The following is a 23,277-nucleotide window of genomic DNA, read 5'->3' as shown; positions in this document are numbered from 1 at the left end:
TTCTACGTCCGTGTTTCAGTACGGAATGTGTGTAATAATTATGAAGATGCACTGACTCGCCCACCTAGCTACCGCACTCCAATATTCTAGAGCGTTCTATCACTCGCCATACAAGGGAGCATGAAAGGTGGTTGGTAACGGGCCCTGGAATAAATTATTTATTGCGGTCTGAAACTCACTATGTACCAATACTATTAAATAAACTTGGAAAATGCTCTAATTGAGGTGTTCGGCTTTCACGTATGGGATCGCGCAATATTGCTATGAGGCGCTGTAGGAGTGAACGATGATCAGAGGACTGACGAAGACGACGATCGCCGACAATCGTGCGCACGGGCTCAATCTTGCATGCATGTTTTCTGCCCGTTCTCTATATCTTGTAATACATTTTCAAGCGTCTTTTGTCCCCGTAACATTTTAGTGAAGAGTGCGGGTTTTTCAAGTTTCAAGACGGATCTACGCAGGGGACACTCCTTGGCGCATTTACAATGCAAGAATGCTTCGGGCAGGTAACCAACCGTGCCTCAACCATCCGCCACCAACTGTCCCGTCGTCTTCGCATACCCGCATAACCCAGGTACCTTTTCTGGCTCTGACAACACCGCCGTCGAAGATTGGATTCAACTGTGCGAACGGCTGACACTAGCAACAACTGGGAGCCGACTCTGATGCTAGCGCACAAGTGTGGTTTCTGAACCAGGAACAAGAACTTACGAGCTGGAAGGTACGTAAGCAAAAGACCATTGATCTGTTCGGCAAGCTCATCGGACGCCGTTGTGCTGCGCAAAAGGAACTTGCATGCGGAGCTCAGAATTTCACCGAGTCCTATGTGACGTACATTCAGGTCGTGCTCGCACTTTGTCGCAAAGTCGATGACACGATGCCGGAAACGGAAAAGGTTGCGCATATCCTCAACTGTATCGCGGATGCCGCGTTTAGATTTCTCGTGTTTAAGAACTCATCCCCGGTGCAAGACGTCAGCAATGCATGCCGACGCTATGAAAAAGCAAAAAGTAACTGCGTTACTCCAAACTTCACACGTCTTTCGAACACGGCTGCGACGTCTACCTGCGAGATCATCCGTCTCCCGCCCGTTCCACCTATTTCTGCTGCATCCGACAATATTCTGCACATCATTCGCCGCGAGGTTAAAGCTACCTCCTCAGTTCCCCTCCAAGTACGTAACCCCGATGAATCCCATGCAGTCCTTACCCTTATCGAAACCGTTGTACGTAAAGAACTAGCAAATGCAGGCTTACAGGATTATTACCGCCCACCCACCGCACCTGAGTTAGACGCCCAATCGTTCGTCGTCGTTATCAGATTTCCGCAGAACGGCGCACTTGCGATGACATGCCCATCTGCGTCTGTTGCGGACGCGTTGGACACATCTCCCGCCATCGTCGCAGTGCTTGGAACCCGCAGCCTTGGCCGAGCTATCGAAACATCCGAAGTCCAGGTTGTATCTCCGGAGTGCCGGTACACAATGACGGCGACAGCGCTCCGCCATAATCGCCAGCATGATCGAACCACTCCCTTCGTCACCCCGACACCTGCCGCACTCACCTCTACGTCGTCACTCTCCTTCTTCCTCCTACTCCTGCCGCTTATCGGAAAACTGACGGGTGCAGCGCCGAGAGGTGAGCCTGCCACGACGACCCGACCCGAAATTCCTCTCTTCACATTACCTGGACATCACAACCTCATTGACGTAGATGTGGGCGGTATACCTGTCATCGCAGTCATTGGCACCGGCGCCACATATCGGTTATGAACTCAAACCTCCGTATTCGTCTGAAGAAAGTTCTTACCGTTACTCCGAATCGCTGTAGTCCACGTAGCGGATGGTCCGACTCCGGCTGGGTTGTGTACCACCCGTGCCACTGTTGCCGGACGCCACACTTCAGTTTTATTTTACGTCTTGGATCAGTGCCCAGATGCAATCATCTTAGGACTTCACTTTCTCTCGGCACATTCAGCTCTTATTAAATGTGCTGCAGGTGTTATCCAGCTTGTATTAGCTCATGGCATTGAGCTTTCTGATCCTGCGCCGTCGCCCGTGTTCTGCCGACTGCATTCGTCTCCCACATCTAGCCGTGACGTACATCGACGTCTATCTGATCCCCCTATGAATGACGGCGATAACATCGCGTCTCCCAATGCTACCGTCCTCTGTTCGCAGAATGTCATGTTCCTGTACTCGGTCGACAGTATAAAGGGCAATGCAGCATGTCTCTCTATTGTGAATTTTGGACTATGCCCTCAAGTAATACCCCTGGGTATCTCTCTCGCAACCCTGCCTGCAACCTCCAACTATCATGTTTCCGTCTTAACTGAGCCTGTTGCACAGCCTTTTGCGGCTATTGATTCGAACCCCTCGATGTTAGATAACATAACGAAAGTGATCGCCATTGACCTCCCGGCCGATCACGTACACGCACTTCGGGGCCTGCTCATGTCGTACCAGAACATTTTTGATGCTTATGACCAACCGCTGGGCCAAACAACAGTCGTGAAGCGTCAGATTCACGCCGGTCATGACAAACCCACACACTGATGTCCCTATCGTGTCTCCCCCGCTTAGCGCCAAGTTATACAAGAGGAAGTTGAGAAAATGCTGGCCAGTGATATAATCAAACCTTCTTCAAGCGCATGCGCATCTCCAGTCGTGCTCATTAGAAAGAAGGACAACAGCTGGTGCTTGTGCATCGACTATCGGGATCTTAAACATGTAACAAAAACAGACGTGTAGCCCTTACCTCGGGTAGAAGATGCCCTGGACTGTCTCAGTGGTTCCAAGTATTTTTCTTCGGTAGATCTTCGTTCTGTATATCGGCAGATTGCAATCGACGACATGGATCGTGAAGAGACGGCGTTTATAACACCTGAAGGGCTCTATTAGTTTAAGGTGATGCCATTCGGGCTATGGAATTCTCCCGCCAGATTCGAACGAATGATGGACGCCCTCCTTCACGGCTTAAAGGTGTCAATCTGCTTGTGCTACCTTGCTGATGTCATTATCTTTTCGCTGACTTTTGACAACACATCAAGCGTCTCTTGGCAGTTCTTCCAGTGTTCCACAAGCGAGACTTCAGAAATTTGACGAAATGTCACTTTGGCCGCCGGCAACTTACTGTGTTCGGACACCTGATCGACTGTTCCGGTGTTCGTCCCGATCCGGAGAAAGTTCGCGCGGTCAGGGATTTCCCTGTGCCCACCTGCACAACCGACGTTCGAAGCTTTGTAGGCCTCGGCTCCTACTTCCGAAGATTAGTGCGAAATTTCGCTCAAATCGCATGCCTTCTAACGGAACTTCTTAAAAAAGACGCGACTTTGGCTGGGGTCCCGAATAAGCTAGTGCATTCGCTGAGCTGACGACGCGACTAATGTCGTCACCGATTCTCGCCAACTTTGACGTTTTCATCTCAACGGCGGTTCGCGCCGACGCCAGCGGCCGCGGTATCGGCGCTGTTTTGGCACGACAGAACCGTTGCGACCGTGTCATTGCGTACGCTAGCCGTCTTCTGTGCCCCAGCGAACGCAATTACTCGATCACCAAACCTGTATTACCCGCCGTCGTTTGAGCAGAAGGTAAATTTCCCCCTACTTTTACGGACGGCCTTTCACCCTTATCAGCGATCGCCGCGGCCTATGCTGGCATTCGTATTTAAAGGGACACTAAAGTGAAAAATGATTTCTTCTGCATCAGTAAATTACGGTTCTACAACACCAAAAACACCACTCTTACAACGATAAAACGTTTGGTAAGCCAGAAAAAGCGCAAGAACGAAATACGGGTGGCGACGCCTGCTTACGTTCCCGCACCTGGGGGCTGTGACGTCTTGGATTTTGATAACATCTTCTAGGGCCTACTAATTATATATAGCGGTACAGATCGACTACATTGTGTTCTAATGGAACCAAATATTAAACATGGCAAGTTTCGGGAACCTTTATTCAGCCAACGCGGCCAAAATGCGAAAACATACTTTGGAATCCCTGACGTCACGCTGACGTACCGGCACTCGCATTTCGGCGTGAAATTCAAATACTGATACTTGAACCTTTATTTTCTCATCTAATCATCAAACTATTTTTTTAATGACTGCCTGCAGGGTTCTCAAACAATGATTCATTAGTCTAAACTGATTTATTGTTTCGCTTTAGTGTCCCTTTAAAAGATCCAGCTGGACGTCTCGGTCGGTGGGCTCTACGGCTCCAAGAGTACTCTTACACAGTGGTGTATAAGACAGACCAACTCCAAGAGGGCGCTGATTGCACGTCACGTCATCTAGTAGACCCACTAGACCAGCCTGAGACCGGCGAGTCAACTTGCGTCCTCGCGCTTACCGCGTTTGGTGACATCGCCGATGAGCAACGACCGACCCTTACCTGAGAGACATCATTTTCAGCCTGATGGACCTGCCAACTTCGCCCTATTCGCTTATGTTTGTGCTGCACGACAGCATATTGTACCGTTACAACATGCACCCCGATAGCCCTAAACTGCTACTGGTGGTTCCCAAGCGTATGCGTGAGACTGTGCTGGCAGAGTGGCACGCTGTCCCAACCGCTGATCATCTGGGATTCTCAAAGACACATGACCGTGTTCGGCATAGTTTCTTTTGGCGCGGTATTTACCCATCCGTTTGCCGTTACGTCGCCTCGTGTAAATCTTGTTATCACCGCAAAAAAATCAGCATCCCTACCATCTTCGCCTTTCTTTCCAGTTGTTCTAGATCTGCTGGACCCTTTTCTTCTATCGCTTAGTATGGGCCAAGTGGAAAGCATTTGCTGCGCACTACACCACCCGGTACGCCATCACGCAGGGTCTGCCTAGCGGTTCTGGAACCGACGTCGCTGACTTCTTCCTCGACGCAGTGATATTTCACCACTGCGCTCCCCGACGACTTCTTACTGACCGGGGCCCCTACTTTCTCCCACAGGTAGTCCAGGACATCTTGCACATCTATGCTCCAAAGCACACGCTTACGACGGCGTATTCCCCTCGGACCAGCGGCCTCACAGAGCGGCTCAGTAGAACTATCACAGAAATGCTCTCTATGCACGTCTCTACCTACCACCATGACTGGGATGCCGCACTGCCGTTCGTCATATTCGCCTACAATACGTCCCGCCATAATTTTGCTGGTTTCTCTACATTTTTTCTCTTGTGTGGACGAGACCTTATAGGACTGTTTGGCACGATCCTTCCAGCCGTTCTCGATAAAACGTCAGAATATGCCCGAGATGCCATATGGAGAGCGACCAAGGCACGTGAGATTGCAAGCCTGCTTCTGACCATTTCCCAAGAAAAGCAACGACGCATTATGACGCTTGGGACGGCGATGCCCACTTTAATTCTGGTGACATAGTGCTCCGTTGGAAACCAGAACGACGAGTTCGTCTTTTTGAGAAGCTGATTTCACCCTACTAAGGCCCATACCGTGCCTTGCGTCAAGTGACAGACGTAACCTAGGTGTTGCAACCTTTCGATACCTTCACACCGCAACCCTCCTATGATATCGTTCACGTCGCTCGACTGAAACGATAACACTCCAACCTACCAAGCACCGGGACAGCGCCTTCGCCGCCGGGGGTCATGCTACGAGGCGTTGCAGGAATGAACAATAATGATAGGACTGACGAAGACGACGATCGCCAATAGTCGTGCACACGGGCTCTATCTTGTATGCCTGTTTTCTGACCGTTGTATATATTTTGTAAATATATTGTCTAGCGCCTTTTCTCCCCGTAACAATATGTTTCTTTTTAATTAACGTCATTGATGCACCCGCAGGAGTACCTGCGTCAGCAGGCGTTTGGTGTGTTGCGACACCGCGTACCCGAGCACATGAGGGTTGGATCCTCCCAAGTGTAGCCGTGCACGGCTTAGCTGAATCTTGGGAAAAGGGTTTCCTAGTGGTTGAGCCAATACCGGGTGTTGGGAGCGTTAAGGCCCCCAGGCGGAGGCAACACACTTCTTTGCCCTCTGCTTCTCAAAGACCGCACCTCCAGATTGACCCACCTGGGGGAAACCGGCAGTGGCCTTTTCCTGTCTCTCTCTCCTCAAATCTACAAATCCTTGTATCTCGCTCTTACTTTTTGGTCTGTACTGTCTTATTCTCTCATCCGTTTATTTCCTTTCTCCCTGGTGGCAAGGGTGTGGCTATCCTACCTTGGGTGCACCATATATTCGGTTAAAGTAGCGGCGTACGACTGGCGTTGTGCAGACTATCCTGTGTGCCTATCCTACCTTGGGTGCACCATATTCAGTTAAAGTGGCGGCGTACGACTGGCGTTGAACAGACTATCCTGTGTCGCTATCCTACCTTGGATGCACCATATTCGGTTAAAGTAGCGGTGTACGACTGGCGTCGTGCAAACGTGTGTGCAAGCTCGGCCATGTACCGTCGTTGTGCTCTGTGGTGGGCGGGCAGCGCCGTTGCCGAACACACACATTTTATTATGACAGCACCAACTTCCATTGTCTATGATGGGCGTCTGAAAAGATGCCGCAACGAAGCATCGTTCCAATTCTCCTTTCGGAGCAACACTCCATCATTTACCAAGTACTGTATAGCCCACAGCGAAGACAACATACCAGTAAGAAAGTAATCTTCGTTCCTGGGGCCCAAGTGCTTGAAAGACAAAATTAGGCCACCATACAAAGCCTCAAAAATGTCTACCGGTGACCTCCGCCTAGAATTAAATGACATCGGTCAAGCACAAACGCTCTCGCAACTTACTAGTGCTGGCGGCGCGAGAGTGACAATTTCAGCTCACAGAACACTAAATACAAGCAGGGATGTGATATCTGAGAAGCACTGTCTTGGCTTGAGTGATGAGGAACTGCTGAAGGGTTTGTAGGTGCAAAACGGGACCAAAGTACAAAAAATTGTCATACGAAGAAATGACCAATAATTGCCCAGAAAACATGTTGTGCTCACCTTTGTAACAAGTACACTGGCTACATCGCTGGACGCAGGGCACGTAAAAGTAAATATCAGACCATTTGTTCCGCGGCCCAGACGATGTTTCAAGTATCCAATGCTTGGAGATGCTACACATGCATGCTGAGGACAAACAACCTGTGCTAAATGCGGCACGAATGATCAGCAATCTGACAATTGTACTTCTTGACCACATTACGTTAACTGCAAGAGAGACCATCCAACTTATTCGCGGTCTTGCGCTTGGTGGAAAAAGAAGAAAATGAAGTAATGGCACTAACTTTGAAACGAAAATGTCGTGCGTTGAACAAGAAAGCGATTGTCATATCTCTGGAGAAGTTACGCCGATGTGACGCAGGTAGGGGCAGTGTTGCAGAAGCATCAGGAGTCCTTCGAGCCCACGCATAGTGGTCCCGCAGTGACCCTTCTTACGCCGTGGTGAAAGCAGCCTACGCTGCTCCATCCTCTTCAAAGGCCTTACAGACACCATTCCCGCAGAGCCCTAAAATCAACGCGAACCCCATAGCCCAAAACACGTGTCTCGGCGCCCAACTCTCGGTCCTCCAGCACCTCAGAGATAGCGATGGAGGTCGTCGCGAAAACCCCGGTGTCATCGACGCCGAAGGACAAGCGCTCTCTCGAGCGTGGAAAGAGGGAAAAAGTCCCATTAACCGCGCTAGGTAAAAAAAGTGATAACCTCAAGGTTATCGCTCCTTTGTATTATCCTTCTTTAGATCTGTGTCACCTAACACCTTTCTTGCCTCTTATTCACTCGTAATGCCATTTTTTATCTTTCATTTCAAGATGGCTTTATTTAGCCACTGCAATTTATTTATTTATTTATTTATTTATTTATTTATTTATTTATTTATTTTACATACTTTCAAGGCGCGTAGGCGCTACAGAAAGGAGTGGTGCATACACAGAAAATGAATGCTGAACAATGAATAAAAGATTAGATGGTTAGATGGTTAGATGGCACGGGGAACAGCAGTCTTGAACCTCGATGCATCTGTAATAATGGCGACCGATGCGAGAAGGGGGTTCCAGTCATTGCCCGTGCGAGGAAAATTGTAGAGGACTGTTACGAAACTTAGGTGACATCAAAGGCATTTTAAGCAACATACCACCTGTGACTTTGTGCTTACGGGAAACAAACTTGGGCGAAAAATATGAAAATTCTTAAAAGCCTTTACTGTGGTACGGCGCGACCTTACTCAGGCGGACCCGCTTTCGAGTGGGGTAGACATTCGAGTGGGGTGGGTAGACAAAAACTTGAACTTTTTTAATAGCTGATGATTTTAACGCCCATAACACGTTATGGGGTAGCAAAACAGCCGACGCCAGGGGACAAACACATGAAGACTTCATCCTAACAAACGACATATACATATTAAGCACTGCTGCTGCAACCTACTGCTTCCCAAGCACAAGAGCTATGGGTTGCCTCAATTTGGCATTGCGTTCGCCATTTCTCTTCGCTGATCTCCTATGGAATGAATCCTCCAATGGATCCATGCGGTAAAGACCATATGCCCGCATACTTAAAGCTAAGGTCAACGCTACCTAGCCTACCTTCTAGAGCACCCCGCCGAGAACTTCATCTTGCAAATTAGGCTCTCTTCACCGAAAAATACAGTCTGGATAAAGTGATTTTTCTATGACCTAAGCATAGATGAAACGAATGAGAGGATTACTGCTTGCATAGTTGCTGCAGCGGAAGATGCTATTCCCCAGTCCATTGGATTCTTAAGAACGAAAACTAAACCTCTCGTGGACGAACGAGCACACAGAAGCTAAAAAACAAAGCACGTGGTAGCTTTCTAAAATACTCTCCACAAGCTAATCTTCTATCGTTCAAAGAAGCGAAAGCGAAAGGAAAGTATATCTGCAGGCAAAGCGAAAACACTAATGGAAATGTTATATTTCATATATTAACAACTCAGCCACATCCAAGACAATGTAGGACCAGGTTCGCAAGTTTACGGGTGATTATGCCACCTACGCAATCCCTATACTTTCAGCTCCAGATACGCATACAAGTCTACAGGAACAAGCAGACATATTAGGCCAGCACTTCTAGATCATATCTAACTCAGCAAGCTATTCCGAAACATTCCTGAAACACAAAGAGACCACTGAAAAACAAAAGTTTCCGCGACGGGAAGTTCAGTTAGACCGTTTATTGCCCGTTTAGCGCTCCATGAAATAAACAGAGTAATCTCTTCGGGTAAGAAGACAGCTCCTGGTGCTGACAAAGTACATTACACTATGCTGGCTCGCCAATCCCAGAAAGTGGTGGAGGCCTTGTTGCGTTTCTTCAACGCAATCTGGGAAACGGGTAAAATGCCTGCAGAGTGGGAAAAAGCAGTTATTGTTTTCTTCCTGAAAGCGGGAAAGTCACCAAATACTCCCTGCAACTGCAGACCTATAGCACTAACAAGTTTCCTGGTAAAATAATATGAAAGCATAATAAATATAAGATTATCATACGTTCTCTAAACAGGCAACTTACTAGATACTCACCAGTGGGGCTACAAGAAAGGCTGTTCAACAAGTGACTGTCTTGCTCGTCTTGAATATACTGTACGTGAGATATTCCTTTACAAACAACACTGCCTAGGGGTCTTTTTTCACTTAGAAAGGCATACGATTGCATATGGAGGCATGGTATTTTAAATGATTTAGCAACGCCAGGAACACGCGGCAGAATGCTCAACTGTCTGGCCGATTTTCTATCAAGCCGAACATTTCAATTTCGTCAGGGTGCTGTGCCGAGTCTTTGTCCAAGAAAGTGGTGTCGAACAGGGTTGCGTATTAGGCACTACGCCTTTCGTGGTGAAGATGAACCTCATAAATTCAGTTATACCGTCCAAATGTACCCTTTATACGTTAACCACCTACGAATTGTATGCCATGTCTCGATATGTCTACATGCGAAAGGCAAATCCAGCTAACAATAAACAGGTTGATAAAACGGGCCAATAAAAATGGATTCTGTTTTCTTACACAAAATACTGTGGCAGTTGTGTTTTCACAATAGGGGGTTACACCCAGACCCAGCTCTGAAACTAAATGAAAGTCCACTACCAGTTAAGCATGACTATAAGTTTTACGAATAATTTTTGATAATAAACTAAATATCATCGTCCGCATTAACAACGTAAAAACTAAGGGAAACAAAGCAGTTAACATCCTGAAGGCCCTATGTCGTAATCATTGGGGCGCCGACCGAACATGCCTGTTGCGTATTCACCGTTCTGTCGGGCGCAGCATCCTTGACTACGACTGCACAGTTTACGGGCCAGCAAGGCAGTCGTACATCAAATGTCTCAATGCCACACAATCATTCGCTACGCTTAGTAATTGGTGCGTACAGGACGTCACCAGTAGAAAGCCTATATGCCGACAGTGACGAACCCTGTTTATTTATTTATTTATTTATTTATTTATTTATTTATTTATTTATTTATTTATAAATATAAATGTTGTTGCCCCGAGGAGCCTCGCTGATAATTTCATACTTACTCAGAATCATGGTTCCACCTAATCACATACGCCACGCTCATGTGACTTACAGCAGGAACAGAATGCACTATACCAACGAAACACGTAGCCTGAAACCACTTATTCTTCATTTCAAAGAAATGTGCCGAAGCTACAATGTTCCGAGCGAGGCTCTCAGGGTCGCTGAAACACCTTAAGGATCTGCCCCCATGGCATAATTTTGCACATTTCTGTGATTTCACTCTTACACACATGAAAAAAGAAACACCGCCTGAACACATAATGCAAGATTTCTCAGAATTACAAGAAAAATACAGTGGCGACATCAAGTTTTACACTGACTGGTTCAAGACAAATGAAGATGTCAGAAGCGCAGTCGTATCGAAACATTGAAAAAATTATCTTAGGTTGCCACAGTTTGCTTCGGTTTTTACTGCCGAAGAACATACCCTGCTTGGGACTTTGGAAAAAAATAGTAACAGGAGATTATAAAAAAACGGTTGTCTACACAGATTCTCTGTGTAGACACCTCCATAGAAAATCAGAGTGCCAACTTCTTCTGGGCGGTATCCTGAATATGCTTGGCGAAAGTGAAAATCATGCTAAATTAATTCGTCTCTGTTGGGTTCCAGGGCACGTCCGAATCCAGGGAAATGAAAAGGCGGACCAATATGCAGCAATGACAGCCGTGAAAGACTAACCGAAATAAATCTTCCATTCAAGGACTGTGTCCGGGTGATCCGTGCTACGATCACCTCAAAGTGGAAAAGGATTGGGACTGTCAAGTTAACAACAAAAAACACATAGTAAAGCCCATACTGCAGGAGTGGAAGAAATCATACCATCAGAGACGTTTCATAGAAGTTATGATATGTCGCGTTCTTATTGCACGCACACATCTCACACATAAGTGTTTATTGAAAAATGAAGAACAAGCCGTTTTATTCAATGCCAAGAAACTAACTATGAAACACATTTTAATACATGGCCGGTGATACTAGCTTAAAACGCGGTTGTATTTGTAGCCGGTATTTCTAAATTTCTAGAAGAAACAGGCTTCTTAAACAAACTCTAAAGTAACAATTTTTGTTGCTTGAAACAGTTTCATTGAATTCCATATTCTCATCTTGTGCATGGCGCATCATAGCCGTAGCTGCTTTTGCGCCATAAAACCATACATAACTAACGCCATTGATGCAATGTATCTATTTGTTCTTGCACAGTGTTATATGCGTGTATATTATTGCAGTTTTGCATAGTACGATTATGGTATTATATGTTATTATTGTGGTGCATGGTATTGAAATCTGTGTGTGTTTACCCGTCTGAGTGTGCGTGTTATTCACACTTTCCTCATTGTCACTAATGCGGATTATCGGCCCCTCGGGCCTCCGTCAAGCTGTATGCTTCAAGCTTTCTTGCAAAGGGAGCCTTCAACACAGCATTGTACCTGCTGTGAATAAAATTTTAAGTTGAGCTTGAAATTTGATCCTTGCTCAGCCTCAGCAACACACTTCGATACTTTCACGCAAGGACACGATGCAGTGAAAAATTCACAAGGCAGCAGTTCTGACGCTTGCAGTCTTTAAAATGTAAACCATGACACTGAATGTTGCCAGACAGAATTTTGTTTATTCGTCATACATAATTTACGTCGTGCTTATCCGCTAAATACTGTTGACATAACTGCCTTTCGGGAAGAGCCTAGGCCACAGTGGTGGTTGGGCGGCCTCGTCGGATGTCGGTGACGGCTGAGTCAAGGAGAACTGTAAAAAAGAAAGAGGTGCCTCAGAACAATCGTATTGCAGTGCTTTTAGGAGCGGCACAATAGGCATAAAAGTGACGAACGCCGGTGCTTTGTGGGATATGCTGAAGATGAGTCGCGTCACTTTAAGGTGATGGATTCGATAGTTTGAGTTTATGGTATTATAACAAGAGACAGCAGTAATTCATTCACTCCTTGAATTTCGGTACCACTTACCTAACACGCCTAAAATGAAATTGAACAAAGTTTTATTTCGCAAGAATAAAGGTCTTTTTTCTAAGTTATTACCTTTGAATAGTTTTGTCTTTAAGCATTAGAAGAAAAAAAGCTCAATGTTGGATGATGGGGCGTGTATGACGTACCAGTCATTTTTGCTCACTCAATCGATTTTTAAGCTTCCGCACCTTATTAACGGCACATGCGCGCCTAGGTCCGCCTAGAACTGGGGTAACTTCGCGATGATTTGTGAGTATGGGCTCTTGCTCCTGAACACAGGCGCCGTAAATTAGAGTGGTCGGCTTTGCGGCTGCAATGCCTTGCAGGTCACGTGGTGTGCACCACGTTGTCTGCGGTCAGGACATTAAACATTACGATGTACCTGGGCCTCCTGGTGTGGCAGCAACGACGTCGGTCTTGTGCACCTCGGTGTTAGTGTGAACTGGCACGGGCTGGGCAACAGGCACCGGGTATGGGCGTGGGGATGGCCGTTGAACCGGGTATGGCTGCGGGACTGGGTATGGGACTGGGTACGGGACGTCCACTGGAACTGGAACAGGTACAGGCACGACGCGTTCCCGAACGACGCCACCGTAGACAGCGTTAACCACGGGGTGGCCAGTTACGGGGTCAGTGGTAGTGCGGACGTCCAGAGGGTACGGGCTCAGGCCTCCCCGGCGCTCAACAGCGCCAACGGTGGGTGGCGGCGGGAATCGTCCGAAGACGCCGTGGGATCCAGGGCCCAAAAGGCTCGGTGTGGTAGCACCGTAGAAACCGGGGTAAGCTCCTCTGCCAAAGATGCCGCCCAAACCTCCGAAGCTACCTGGGTAGGATCCGTAGAAGCCACCGAGAGAACTACCGAAGCTACCGGGGTAGGATCCGTAGAATCCACCGAGAGAACTTCCAAAGCTACCGGGATATGAGCCGTAGAATCGACCAAGAGAACTACCGAAGCTACCGGGGTAGGATCCGTAGAATCCACCGAGAGAACTGCCGAAGCTGCCCGGGTAGGATCCGTAGAATCCACCCAGAGAACTACCGAAGCTGCCGGGGTAGGATCCGTAGAATCCACCCAGAGAGCCACCGAAGCTACCAGGGTAGGATCCATAGTGGCCGCTCAGAGCGCCACCGAAGTAGCCAGGGTAGCTTCCGTAGTAGCCGCCGTTGACTCCACCAAAGAAGCCAGGGTAAGAGCCATAGTAACCGCCCAAAGCACCACCGTAGTGGCCGGGAAAGCTTCCAGCGACGCCATGGCTGACTCCGCTGACGGAACCGGGAGCAACGCCGCCAGCAGAGACAACAGAACCGACCACACCAGGGGCGGAAGATGCGGCGGCAGCAGCAGCATTGGCGAGCTCAGTGACAGCAGGCGCGGAGGCCAGAGACCCTAAAGCAGCCACAGTGCCGGGAAGAGCAGCGCCACCAGTGACAACGCTCTTAACGCCGGCACCCAGGCAGGCTGGAACGCCTGGAGAGGGGAAAGAACGATGTTTTTAGTGCGTTCACCTTCTAGAGGCTAGCGTGCACCATTTTGCATCTTTTCTTTTTCAACAAAAATGCTTTCTTAGCTCACGTTCGAGGGCATAGCCATGCATTATGAATTATAACAATGAAACTTAAAGGATCTCTCGCCTGAATTTCATATTCTACATACATGTTTTGACTGCGGCTCTGCTAAGATATTTTGAGAAATTCTAACTACGGCTTTATTTATGTTGAACTTACGTATAGAAATTGCAATATGAGCGTGTAAATTGCTTTTCATTTAGCTACTCACTATCTTAATACGGTGCATCTATAATGGTTAAGTGTGCGTAAGACCAACTCATATGTGCGGGCATTCGCTTGTATTTGAAAATTTGTGCTATATTCTGCAAGGTGATTCATGTCAGTAATTCAATATAACATTGAAGTTATTTGATCGCTAAATGTCCCTAATCAACCTTACGCATTATTTTGTTTTCTATCCTATCCACCAACTTCTTAATTACTTCCTTCTACTGCTGCACTGTTGCTTAAATTACTGTTGTACCATCAATTTTAATGATAAAGTAGATTAGAAAGATTGTACTGCTCCTGTTTCTGCAGTCTAAGGCCATCAATTTTTTTCCACACCTAGGATAATTTTTTTATTGGCTTCTTTCTGAAGCCTACATTATTAAACTGGGCACGACACTTAGCTAGCGGGAATATGAATCTCAAGACATTTTGTAAACACTCTACTCATTTTGTAATCACGAAGGTCCTGACGTGTGATTTGCCTACATCGATTCACTGCTTCTCAGGCTCGTGCTAGTGGAATATTTGCCGTGATTGTGCAATTGTAATAATTGTCATAGTACCAGCTCATTTAAATCTATCGCAAACGTGCCGAAGCCCACTGCACCTTTGTGGTGTCATGTTTTGCCACTGATCGGTGTTTTCTTTTTCTTTATTTGTTTGTTTTTAACTGTATTCATACGCTCAGGGCTCCCGGGCCATTTAAAAAGGTGCGAGCCATTAGATTATTTTTTGAGAAATTTCCCACTCCACATTTTCCGTTCCAAATGATGCGAGCACATTCATGCGAACTATTCTTCAAGAAATGTAATTTTCAGAAATACGAGCTTCTCCAGGTATACTTATGATAACTGGAACATGGAAAGTAATATCAGCCTGCATCTTTGTCAGAATCAGCTGTTAGCCGTATTTTGCTGAGCAAGACATTATGATCTTTCAACTCCGTTGTTAGCAACAGTGTAAATTAAAACTGCCCTTTCTTTCCCTGTTGGCTTTCAGAGGGATGCTCCTGTTGTTGGTAAGGTTTATAAATTGGCTAGACACTCTTTATTATTTATATTTTGGAAGGCGCTACAACTATCGAAAGTCAAGAACCTAGATTTAATCTAACATTTACAGTCAGTAGAAAATAGGAGAATGCGCCGCTAGATAGCTTGACCAAGACACGAGGCACGGCCGTAATAACTGCGTATTACCATGACACCAATGTTTTAGGGAGGTTCAATATGCCTAATTGCATGTGAATCTACGCTTCAATGGATGGACGACCTGAAAAACACGTCTCTGGCCCATAATTGACTCTCTGCGCACGAGTTCTTCAAATCCCAGCAGGAGCTTCCGGTAAACTATTATCCCGCAGCCTCATAAAGCTATAGAAACATCAGGGTAGTGATTGACCTATCAAGACCATCATACACTTTGCGCAATATCATATACACATGTTTAGGCAGAAAATTTTCAATTTTACTAGATGTACCAGCCTTACGTACATCGCCGTACGGCTTAACTACGCAGCTCGAGTTATGCTATACCCCATGCAGGCGTTGACATAAGTAGTGTGAAGGTGTTCATGCCACCAAAAGTGAGCAAAGCCGTCTTACCCAGGGCGATGAGTGCGACTGCACTGAACAGCTTCATGTTGACGCAGTTAGGTGACCTTCCCGCAGGAGTGTGCGTCTGCCTTTCGTCGAGGTAAGGTGGCTTCTGACGGTGCTAGCCTTGCCTTATATACTGCTGTTCACGTATTTTCGTAGATCGGGCTGGCCCCGTCGTCGTTAGTAAGTCAAGCTGTGCGGCAAAAGGCATTGTTTTTGCAACAATACAGTGCACGAACAATTCAATGCATGCTCATGCAAGGCAGCCAGAGCACGCAAAAAAGAAATGTACGTGTATATCTTTTTTTTCTCTTTAGTGCTAAACTGTCGCACTCAATGCGTAAGCCAGCTATCGTCTGACTTATGGCAGTTCTATGAGAAATTGTTCCACGCCTTCACCCTATACGGGACCTATCGCTTCGCTGCGAAGATTCGGAGGCTAACAATGGAAGTGGAGCAAAGTGTTTTTCTTTAGCTTTCTTTATGGCGTCCGTAGCGTTAATATTTTAGTCGAGTTCACGTCAGCAAGGTTCTTTCACTTCGCTTTGTGAGCAGCAGTCATGAACTATGGAAGCAGTGCTAACGCACATGGAAGCCGGGAAATTAGTATATCTTATTTTTGCCGTCAAGAAACATAGCAGGGACATATGCGTAATCGCCGTTAAAAACAATTAATTTTCAGTATTTCTTGCGTAATTGAGTGACTTTTGAGGCAAATTCAGTTTGACCAAGTTGAATAATTCTTATTTTGGGCCTTAGGGCCACTCAAGCTGAATTTTTATAGCTTTTAGTTTATGTTCCTTTCCCGAATTTTGTTGTATGTGAAAAAATAAACGCAATTTTAAAATTTTACAGCGTCAAGCAAATTTAAGGAGACAGTATTCATTACAAACTCTCCTTGACACGCACTAGAATGTTATGTGAAAAAATTTGCACATTCTGTTACACTGCAAAAGGAATCATTTACATTGCAAAGATAAAAAGCACTGAATCCTCATGATAAGAGCTTTCTTTCACTGTGCGCCATACCTTACCCAAATTATCCTCAGTACAAGAAACGTTTTCGATTGAATTTGCCCGAGCAACAATAAGCAGTTGCTACATTTTAGCTTTTCTTTTTCATTTTCGTTCTTTTTTGCACAGGCAGTCTTACACGCATGGCGACGTATTTAGCAGGGGCACTGGCGTAGCCAGGGGGTGGCACACCGGTTGCGGGCTGGCCTTCGAAACACATATGTTAGTAACATACTTGCCCAGGCCCTCTCTCCCCCTTCTTTGCCCTCTCCCTCCCTCCCACTCACCTTGAAGAAGGATTCCGGCTGCGTCCCTGAGCAAGCGATGTCTGTCTCGCAGGCTGTCGTCGTGAGCATGCGTAGATCCATGTTGCGGTCGAATCAGGCGTTTCCCTGCAGAAGACATTCTCGGATAGCATGAAGTCGATACATTTGATGGATTCAGCAACGTGCGGACGTCTATGCCGATATTACGATGCTGAAACCAGCGAGACTATTGTGATCAATTACAGTGTACCCACTCGTCACAGCAAGGAATGTAGTGAAATGTAGTTTGCTGACAACGCGCAATGAGATGTGAATACTCTGGCTGACCTAAGCAAACTGATTTACCGGTCCCCACAATGAGTCAATAGTGAAATTATTGTTTTCTTTGCTAAATTCGGGCTAACTTCTGCAAATTATATTCAAGCTTTCACAGGTGTTATTTTCACACAGGGTGCTGGCTGAAATTTGAGGTTGCTTCCCATATAAAAGTGAATTTTAATCAGAATTGAGTGATGACATCCTGCGAGATCACTGCTGCCATTCGTTCACTAAAGAAAATCCTCCTGTAGACTAGAAAGTTGAGAGGACATCCTCTGCCATAGCAAGCAATCTTCTGACAGGTCGGGATGACTTGCCGATCTACGACAAAGGACGTGTTGCATAGACGATCCAAAATTTTGGCGCTAAAGGAAGAGAGAAAAGTGACGAGAAGGCTTTGCAGTGTTCAGGCAAAGGATAAGGAAAAATAACGTGGCGACAGAAATTGCAAAGATCACATACACATTTTCATCAAGTCAAAATGACCGTATTTGACGTTCATTTCTTTCTTGTGCATTTGCAGTTGTATTCGTTTGCGCGTATTTCCTTATATATTCCGGTAGGTCTCGAGCGTGTATTCTCAACTGATGTACTTCGAGTGCGGCGGTAACAGGAGCGTCGATTGCTCCCCCGCTCGAAATGTACAAACCTTGTCTGAGTGATTGCAGACGCGTTTGCTGTAGCTTAAAGGAGGCATCGTCTAAGCGTTGTCCGAACCTGCAGAAAGGCCGCTTTCAAGGTCGCTTGTTTCACGCACGGCTCAGAACCACAATGTTCTGGCGGCCCGGCCCGCCACTCTTGAGATTTGCCCATGAGCGAAAGTTTCCGTATATATTCCGCTATATGAATATACCAGTGCACCCATGTCACTTCTGCGCCCCACCTTCTACGACCCCCTTCGGCGTCGTAGAAGGTGGAGCATAGGATTTCGGACTCCTTAACAACCGGTTCTCAAAGGCTTTTCCGATGCCAGGGGAAGGCTAACGCGGCAGTAAAGCTTAAGGATGTATCTCCGTGCGTACGCGACTCGTGGTTTTCCGGTAAGCGATGAGACCTGTTTTTTACGCACGTTTCAAGTGCTGTTGAAATCCGTCCATCTAGCCGCGTTCATGGCCGCGCGCGTACGTGAGAGTCCGGAACCACGACATTATGACCATTTAGAAATATAGCTATAAATTTTGGTATCTATGGCGATCAGTAAAACCCGTCTATCGCGCATAAATGAAGTAAGTTTTTAGGCATGTTAGATGTACGAAAAAGGCTTAGACTGACACTACTGACTACCTCTCGCTGACTTTCAAGTGCGAACACAAAAATAATATAAAGTGGGAAAATTCCTAACATCTGTCTTAGTATTCATCCACCTTATATGCATGCCGAGATGTTGCTCTTCTTTAAAAAAAGAAGAGCTCTTGTTGCTCTTCTTCGTAAGCCTACGTACGTACGAGTTAGCTTATACCTTTCTCGCAAACGTACTTCGGGAACTTAATGTGTGAATGAAACCTTGGAACGTTTGAAATCATAATTTTAAATCTGAAGGGGGTAAGCTCGAAGTCGCTTCCTCATGTACACTACATCCCCAGGCTTGGAGTGGCACCTGACGCCGGCAAAAATGCCAAGAGACAATGGGGCTATACTAATCCAGGTACAACCAATAGGAAGACCCAAAAAGCTTCAACAAAATACGCTCCCTCACCAGAAGAGGAATTCGCCTCCCTGGTGCAGTATTCGGCCACTACTTCTCTGACGACTCACCTAATCAACCAAGGAACCAAGGAACCTCAGTCCCCACCAGCTGCGGAGCTCCTGACCATGACGGCGGTCACACATGTGAGGCAGCAGAGGGTGCTAAGAATCTCTGGACACGGACAGGCCGCCAATGGAAATTGACCCTGACAACGTTCATCTCCCGAACTCTCGTGCGTGAAGCTAGCTTACTGGATTCTGAGAGGAACTATAAGGGTTTGTTTGGGATATCAATGGCCTTAGTGAGGCTAGGAAAACTGGTAAGACATACAGTCCTGCCTAACGGCCACGCACTATGCCATAGAGGATTCCAGATAACAAGCAGTGTAAAGTAGGATTCTTAATCCACAAGGACATAGCGGGCAACGTGGACGAATTCTACAGCATTAATGAGACGGTAGCAGTAGTCGTAATAAAGGTTGATAAAAGGTATAGAATAAAGGTAGTACAAGCCTGCTCTCCAACCGGCCTTCATGATGACCAAATAGATATGTTTTGTAAAGATGTTGAATTAGCGGTGAGAATAGTGCAAACTCAGTATACTGTAGTGATGGACGACTTCAACGCAAAAGTAGGGAAAAACTGGCTGGTGAACAAGCAGTTGGCAACTACGGCGTCGATTCTAAGAACACTAAAGGAGAGATGTTCGTAAAATTCGCGGAAAGGAATAAGCTGTTAATAATGAACACCTTCAAGAAGTGTAGCAACAGAAAGTGGACCTGGAAGAGCCGTAATGGTGAAACAAGAAGTGAAATTGATTTCATACTTTCTGCCGATCCCAGCATAGTGAGAGATGTTGAAGTGCTAGGTAAAATAAAATGCAGTGATCATGGTTTGGTGAGGTCTAAGATTGGCATCAACTTGAAGAGAGAAATAGTGAAATTGGTCAGGAAGAAACAGGCCAACCTAGGCGCAGTAAGGGCAAAAGCAGACCAATTCCGGTTGTCACTTGCAAAGAAATACGTAGCCTCAAAACAGAGATGAATATGGCATAGAAGTAATGAATGAAACCGTAACTACGCTGGCTTCAGAAGCAGTAATTGACGTGGGGGGTAAGGCACCAAGGCAAACAGTCGGCAAGCTCTCCCTAGTAACAACGGACGTAATAAAGAAGCGACAAAGAATAAAAGTGACCAACACAAGAGAAAGGACAGAATTCGGGGAACTGTCAAAACTGATCAACACAAAGAAAATAAGAGATATTAAAAATTATAATGTAATAAAGACTGAGCAAGTAGTAAAAAATGGGCGCAGCATAAAATAAGTGAGAAGAAAACTTGGCATAGGACAAGCCAAAATGCGTGCACTGAGATATAAGCAGGGTAACATCATAAGCAATTTAGAAGATATAGTAAAAGCAGCGGAAGAATTCTATACTTACCAGTGCCCAGATCAGCCACGATACCTCCATTCGAAGTACTAATGAACAGCTTACAGACGCACCTTCTATAACTAGCGATTAAGTTAGAAGCGCCTTGCAAGACATGAAACGGGGAAAAGCGGCCGGAGAAAATAGACTGCCAGTCGGTTGAATCAAAGATGCTGGAACATAATTCTGGAAAAACTAGCAGCCCTTTATACGAGCTGTCAATCGACTTTAAGGTTTCCAGTGAACTGGTAGAATGCCAACATTATACTAATCCAAAAAAAGGGCGATATTAAAGTATTGGAAAATTATAGGCCCATTAGTTTACTTACGGTAGCGTATATAATATTCAGCAAGATAATTTCTAATAGAACAAGGGTGACACTGGAATTCAGTCAACCTACAGAACAGGCTGTCTTCCAAAAGGGATACATTACAATGGATCACATTCATGTCATCAATCAGGTAATCGAGAAATCCGCAGAGTATAATCACCCTCTCTATATAGCTTTCACACATATCGAAAAGACATTTAATTCTGAAGCAGCAGAAGCTTGATGTGCGGGAGTTGGTTTTTGCATACTTGAAGAAAAGAGCGCTTCGAAGATGTGGACTAAAAGAGGAACATGTACGACGGACAAGGCGCTACTTCCAACTAAATGTTGTTTTTTTGAAGAAACAGGATTTGAAATAGATACAACCTAGAATGGCCCATCGTGACATCACGGCCTCCCTATCTCATTAGAAAAGCTATCTCTTTTTCGGTAAGCGTCACTGAAGGGCAGCCAAGGCACGTGCTCTCGGCCTTTGCATGGTAGAAAGCTTCTAATATCTCCCATTCTAGTCTATCTCTAGACCTGGCCAGAAACCTGGTATCACGGAGATTGTGCAGACCTCTGCCAGAACAATGTACACGTCACAATTGCCGTCCGTATCTTCTACATTGCAAAGGTCGAGGCAACGTGCATCAGCTACCCTTCAGTGACGCTTACCGAAAAAGAGATAGCTTTTCTAATGCGATAGGGAGGTCGTGATGTCACGATGGGCCATTCTAGGTTGCATCTATTTAAAATCCTATTTTTCCAAAAAAAAACATTTAGTTGGAAGTAGCGCCTTGTCCGTCGTACAAGTTCCTCTTTTAGTCTGCGTCTTCGTAGCCCTCTTTTCTCCAAGCATTTAATTCAGTAGAGATCCCAGCAGTCACAGAGGCATTATGTAATCAAAGAGTACAGGAGGCTTACGGGAAAATGTCTAGAGTGATTCCACAGCTATCTTAAGTCTCCAAAAGAAAAGTAGAAAGATACTTCTAAAGAAACGGTTAAGACAAGGAGACACATTCTCTCCAATCTATTCACTGCATTCTTGGAAGAAGTATTCAAGCTATTAAACTGGAAAGGCGTAGGAGTAAGGGTCAACGATGAATATCTCAGCAACCTTCTGTTTCCAGATAAATTGTTCTGTTCAGTAACACTGGAGACGACTTACAGCAAATGATTGAGGACGATAAAACAGAGAGTGTAAAAGTGGAGCTGAATATTAATATGCAGAAGACAAAGATAATCGTCAATAGCCTGGCAAGGTAACAAGAGTCCAGGATCGTCAGTCAGTCTCTAGAGTCTGTGAATGAGTACGTTTACCTTGATGAATTACTCACATAGGCCTTGGTCATGAGTAGGAAGCTTATAGAAGACTCAAAAGGGGTTGAAGTGCATATGGCACACATTGCCAGATCTTGAGTGGAAGCTTAAAATGATCATTGAAAAGAAAGGCGCACAATCAGCGCATTCTACCGGTGCTAACATCATCATCATCATCAGCAGCAGCAGCAGCAGCCGGGTTATGCCCACTGCAGGGTAAAGGCATCTCCCATACTTCTCCAACTACCCCGGTCATGTACTAATCGTGGCCATGTTGTCCCTGCAAGCTTCCTAATCTCATCCGCCCACCTAACTTTCTGCCGCCCTCTGCTGCGCTTTCCTTCCCTTGGAATCCATTCCGTAACTCTTAATGACCATCGGTTATCTTCCCTGCTCATTGCGTGTCCTGCCCATGCCCATTTCTTTTTCTAGATTTCAACTAAGATATCATTAACTCGCGTTTGTTCCCTCACCCACTCTGCTCTTTTCTTATCCCTTAACGTTACACCTATAATTCTTCTTTCCATAGCTCGTTGCGTCGTCCTCAATTTAAGTAGAACCCTTCTCGTAAGCCTCCAGGTTTCTGCCCCATACGTGAGTACTGGTAAGATACAGCTGTTATAAACTTTTCTCTTGAGGGATAATGGCAACCTGCTGTTCGTGATCTGAGAATGCTTGCCAAACGCACCCCAGCCCATTCTTATTCTTCTGATTATTTCAGTCTCATGATCCGGATCCGCAGTCACTACCTGCCCTAAGTAGATGTATTCCCTTACCACTTCTAATGCCTCATTACCTATTGTAAACTGCTGTTACCTTCCGAGACTGTTAAACATTACTTTGGTTTTCTGGAGATTAATTTTTAGACCCACCCTTCGGCTTTGCCTCTCCAGGTCAGTGAGCATGCATTGCAGTTGGTCCCCTGAGTTACTAAGCAAGGCAATATCATCAGCGAATCGCAAGTTACTAAGGTATTCTCCATTAACTCTTATCCCCAATTCTTCCCAATCCAGGTCTCTGAATACCTCCTGTAAACACGCTGTGAATAGCATCGGAGAGATCGTATCTCCCTGCCTGACGCCTTTCTTTATTGGGATTTTGTTGCTTTCTTTATG

General features: G+C 45.9%; 1 protein-coding gene across 1 annotated transcript; it reads right to left on the bottom strand.

The window, feature by feature from the left end:
• Positions 1 to 12,072: 12,072 nt before the first annotated feature.
• LOC126529742 (uncharacterized) lies at positions 12,073 to 15,931 on the bottom strand. Its single transcript, XM_050177245.2, has 3 exons — positions 15,822 to 15,931; positions 12,824 to 13,909; positions 12,073 to 12,226 (listed from the first exon to the last, which is right to left on the bottom strand). The coding sequence occupies exons 1-3, from the start codon at positions 15,856 to 15,858 to the stop codon at positions 12,165 to 12,167; spliced, it is 1,185 nt and encodes a 394-aa protein (XP_050033202.1). The 5' UTR covers positions 15,859 to 15,931; the 3' UTR covers positions 12,073 to 12,164.
• Positions 15,932 to 23,277: the final 7,346 nt, after the last annotated feature.

This window comes from Dermacentor andersoni, chromosome 9, assembly GCF_023375885.2.
Source record: "Dermacentor andersoni chromosome 9, qqDerAnde1_hic_scaffold, whole genome shotgun sequence".
Lineage (NCBI taxonomy): Eukaryota > Metazoa > Arthropoda > Arachnida > Ixodida > Ixodidae > Dermacentor > Dermacentor andersoni.
The sequence above is the reverse complement of the archived record's forward strand: the minus strand, read 5'-3'. Positions and strand labels throughout refer to the sequence as shown.

Bases quoted from the DNA above. Each gene is read 5' to 3' on its own strand.
- LOC126529742 (XM_050177245.2), bottom strand. From the start codon at position 15,858: ATGAAGCTGTTCAGTGCAGTCGCACTCATCGCCCTGG. The intron at 13,910-15,821 runs GTAAGACGGCTT...TCCCCTCTCCAG, and splicing joins AGTCGCACTCATCGCCCTGG to GCGTTCCAGCCTGCCTGGGT. The intron at 12,227-12,823 runs GTACATCGTAAT...TCTTTTTTACAG, and splicing joins TGCCACACCAGGAGGCCCAG to TTCTCCTTGACTCAGCCGTC.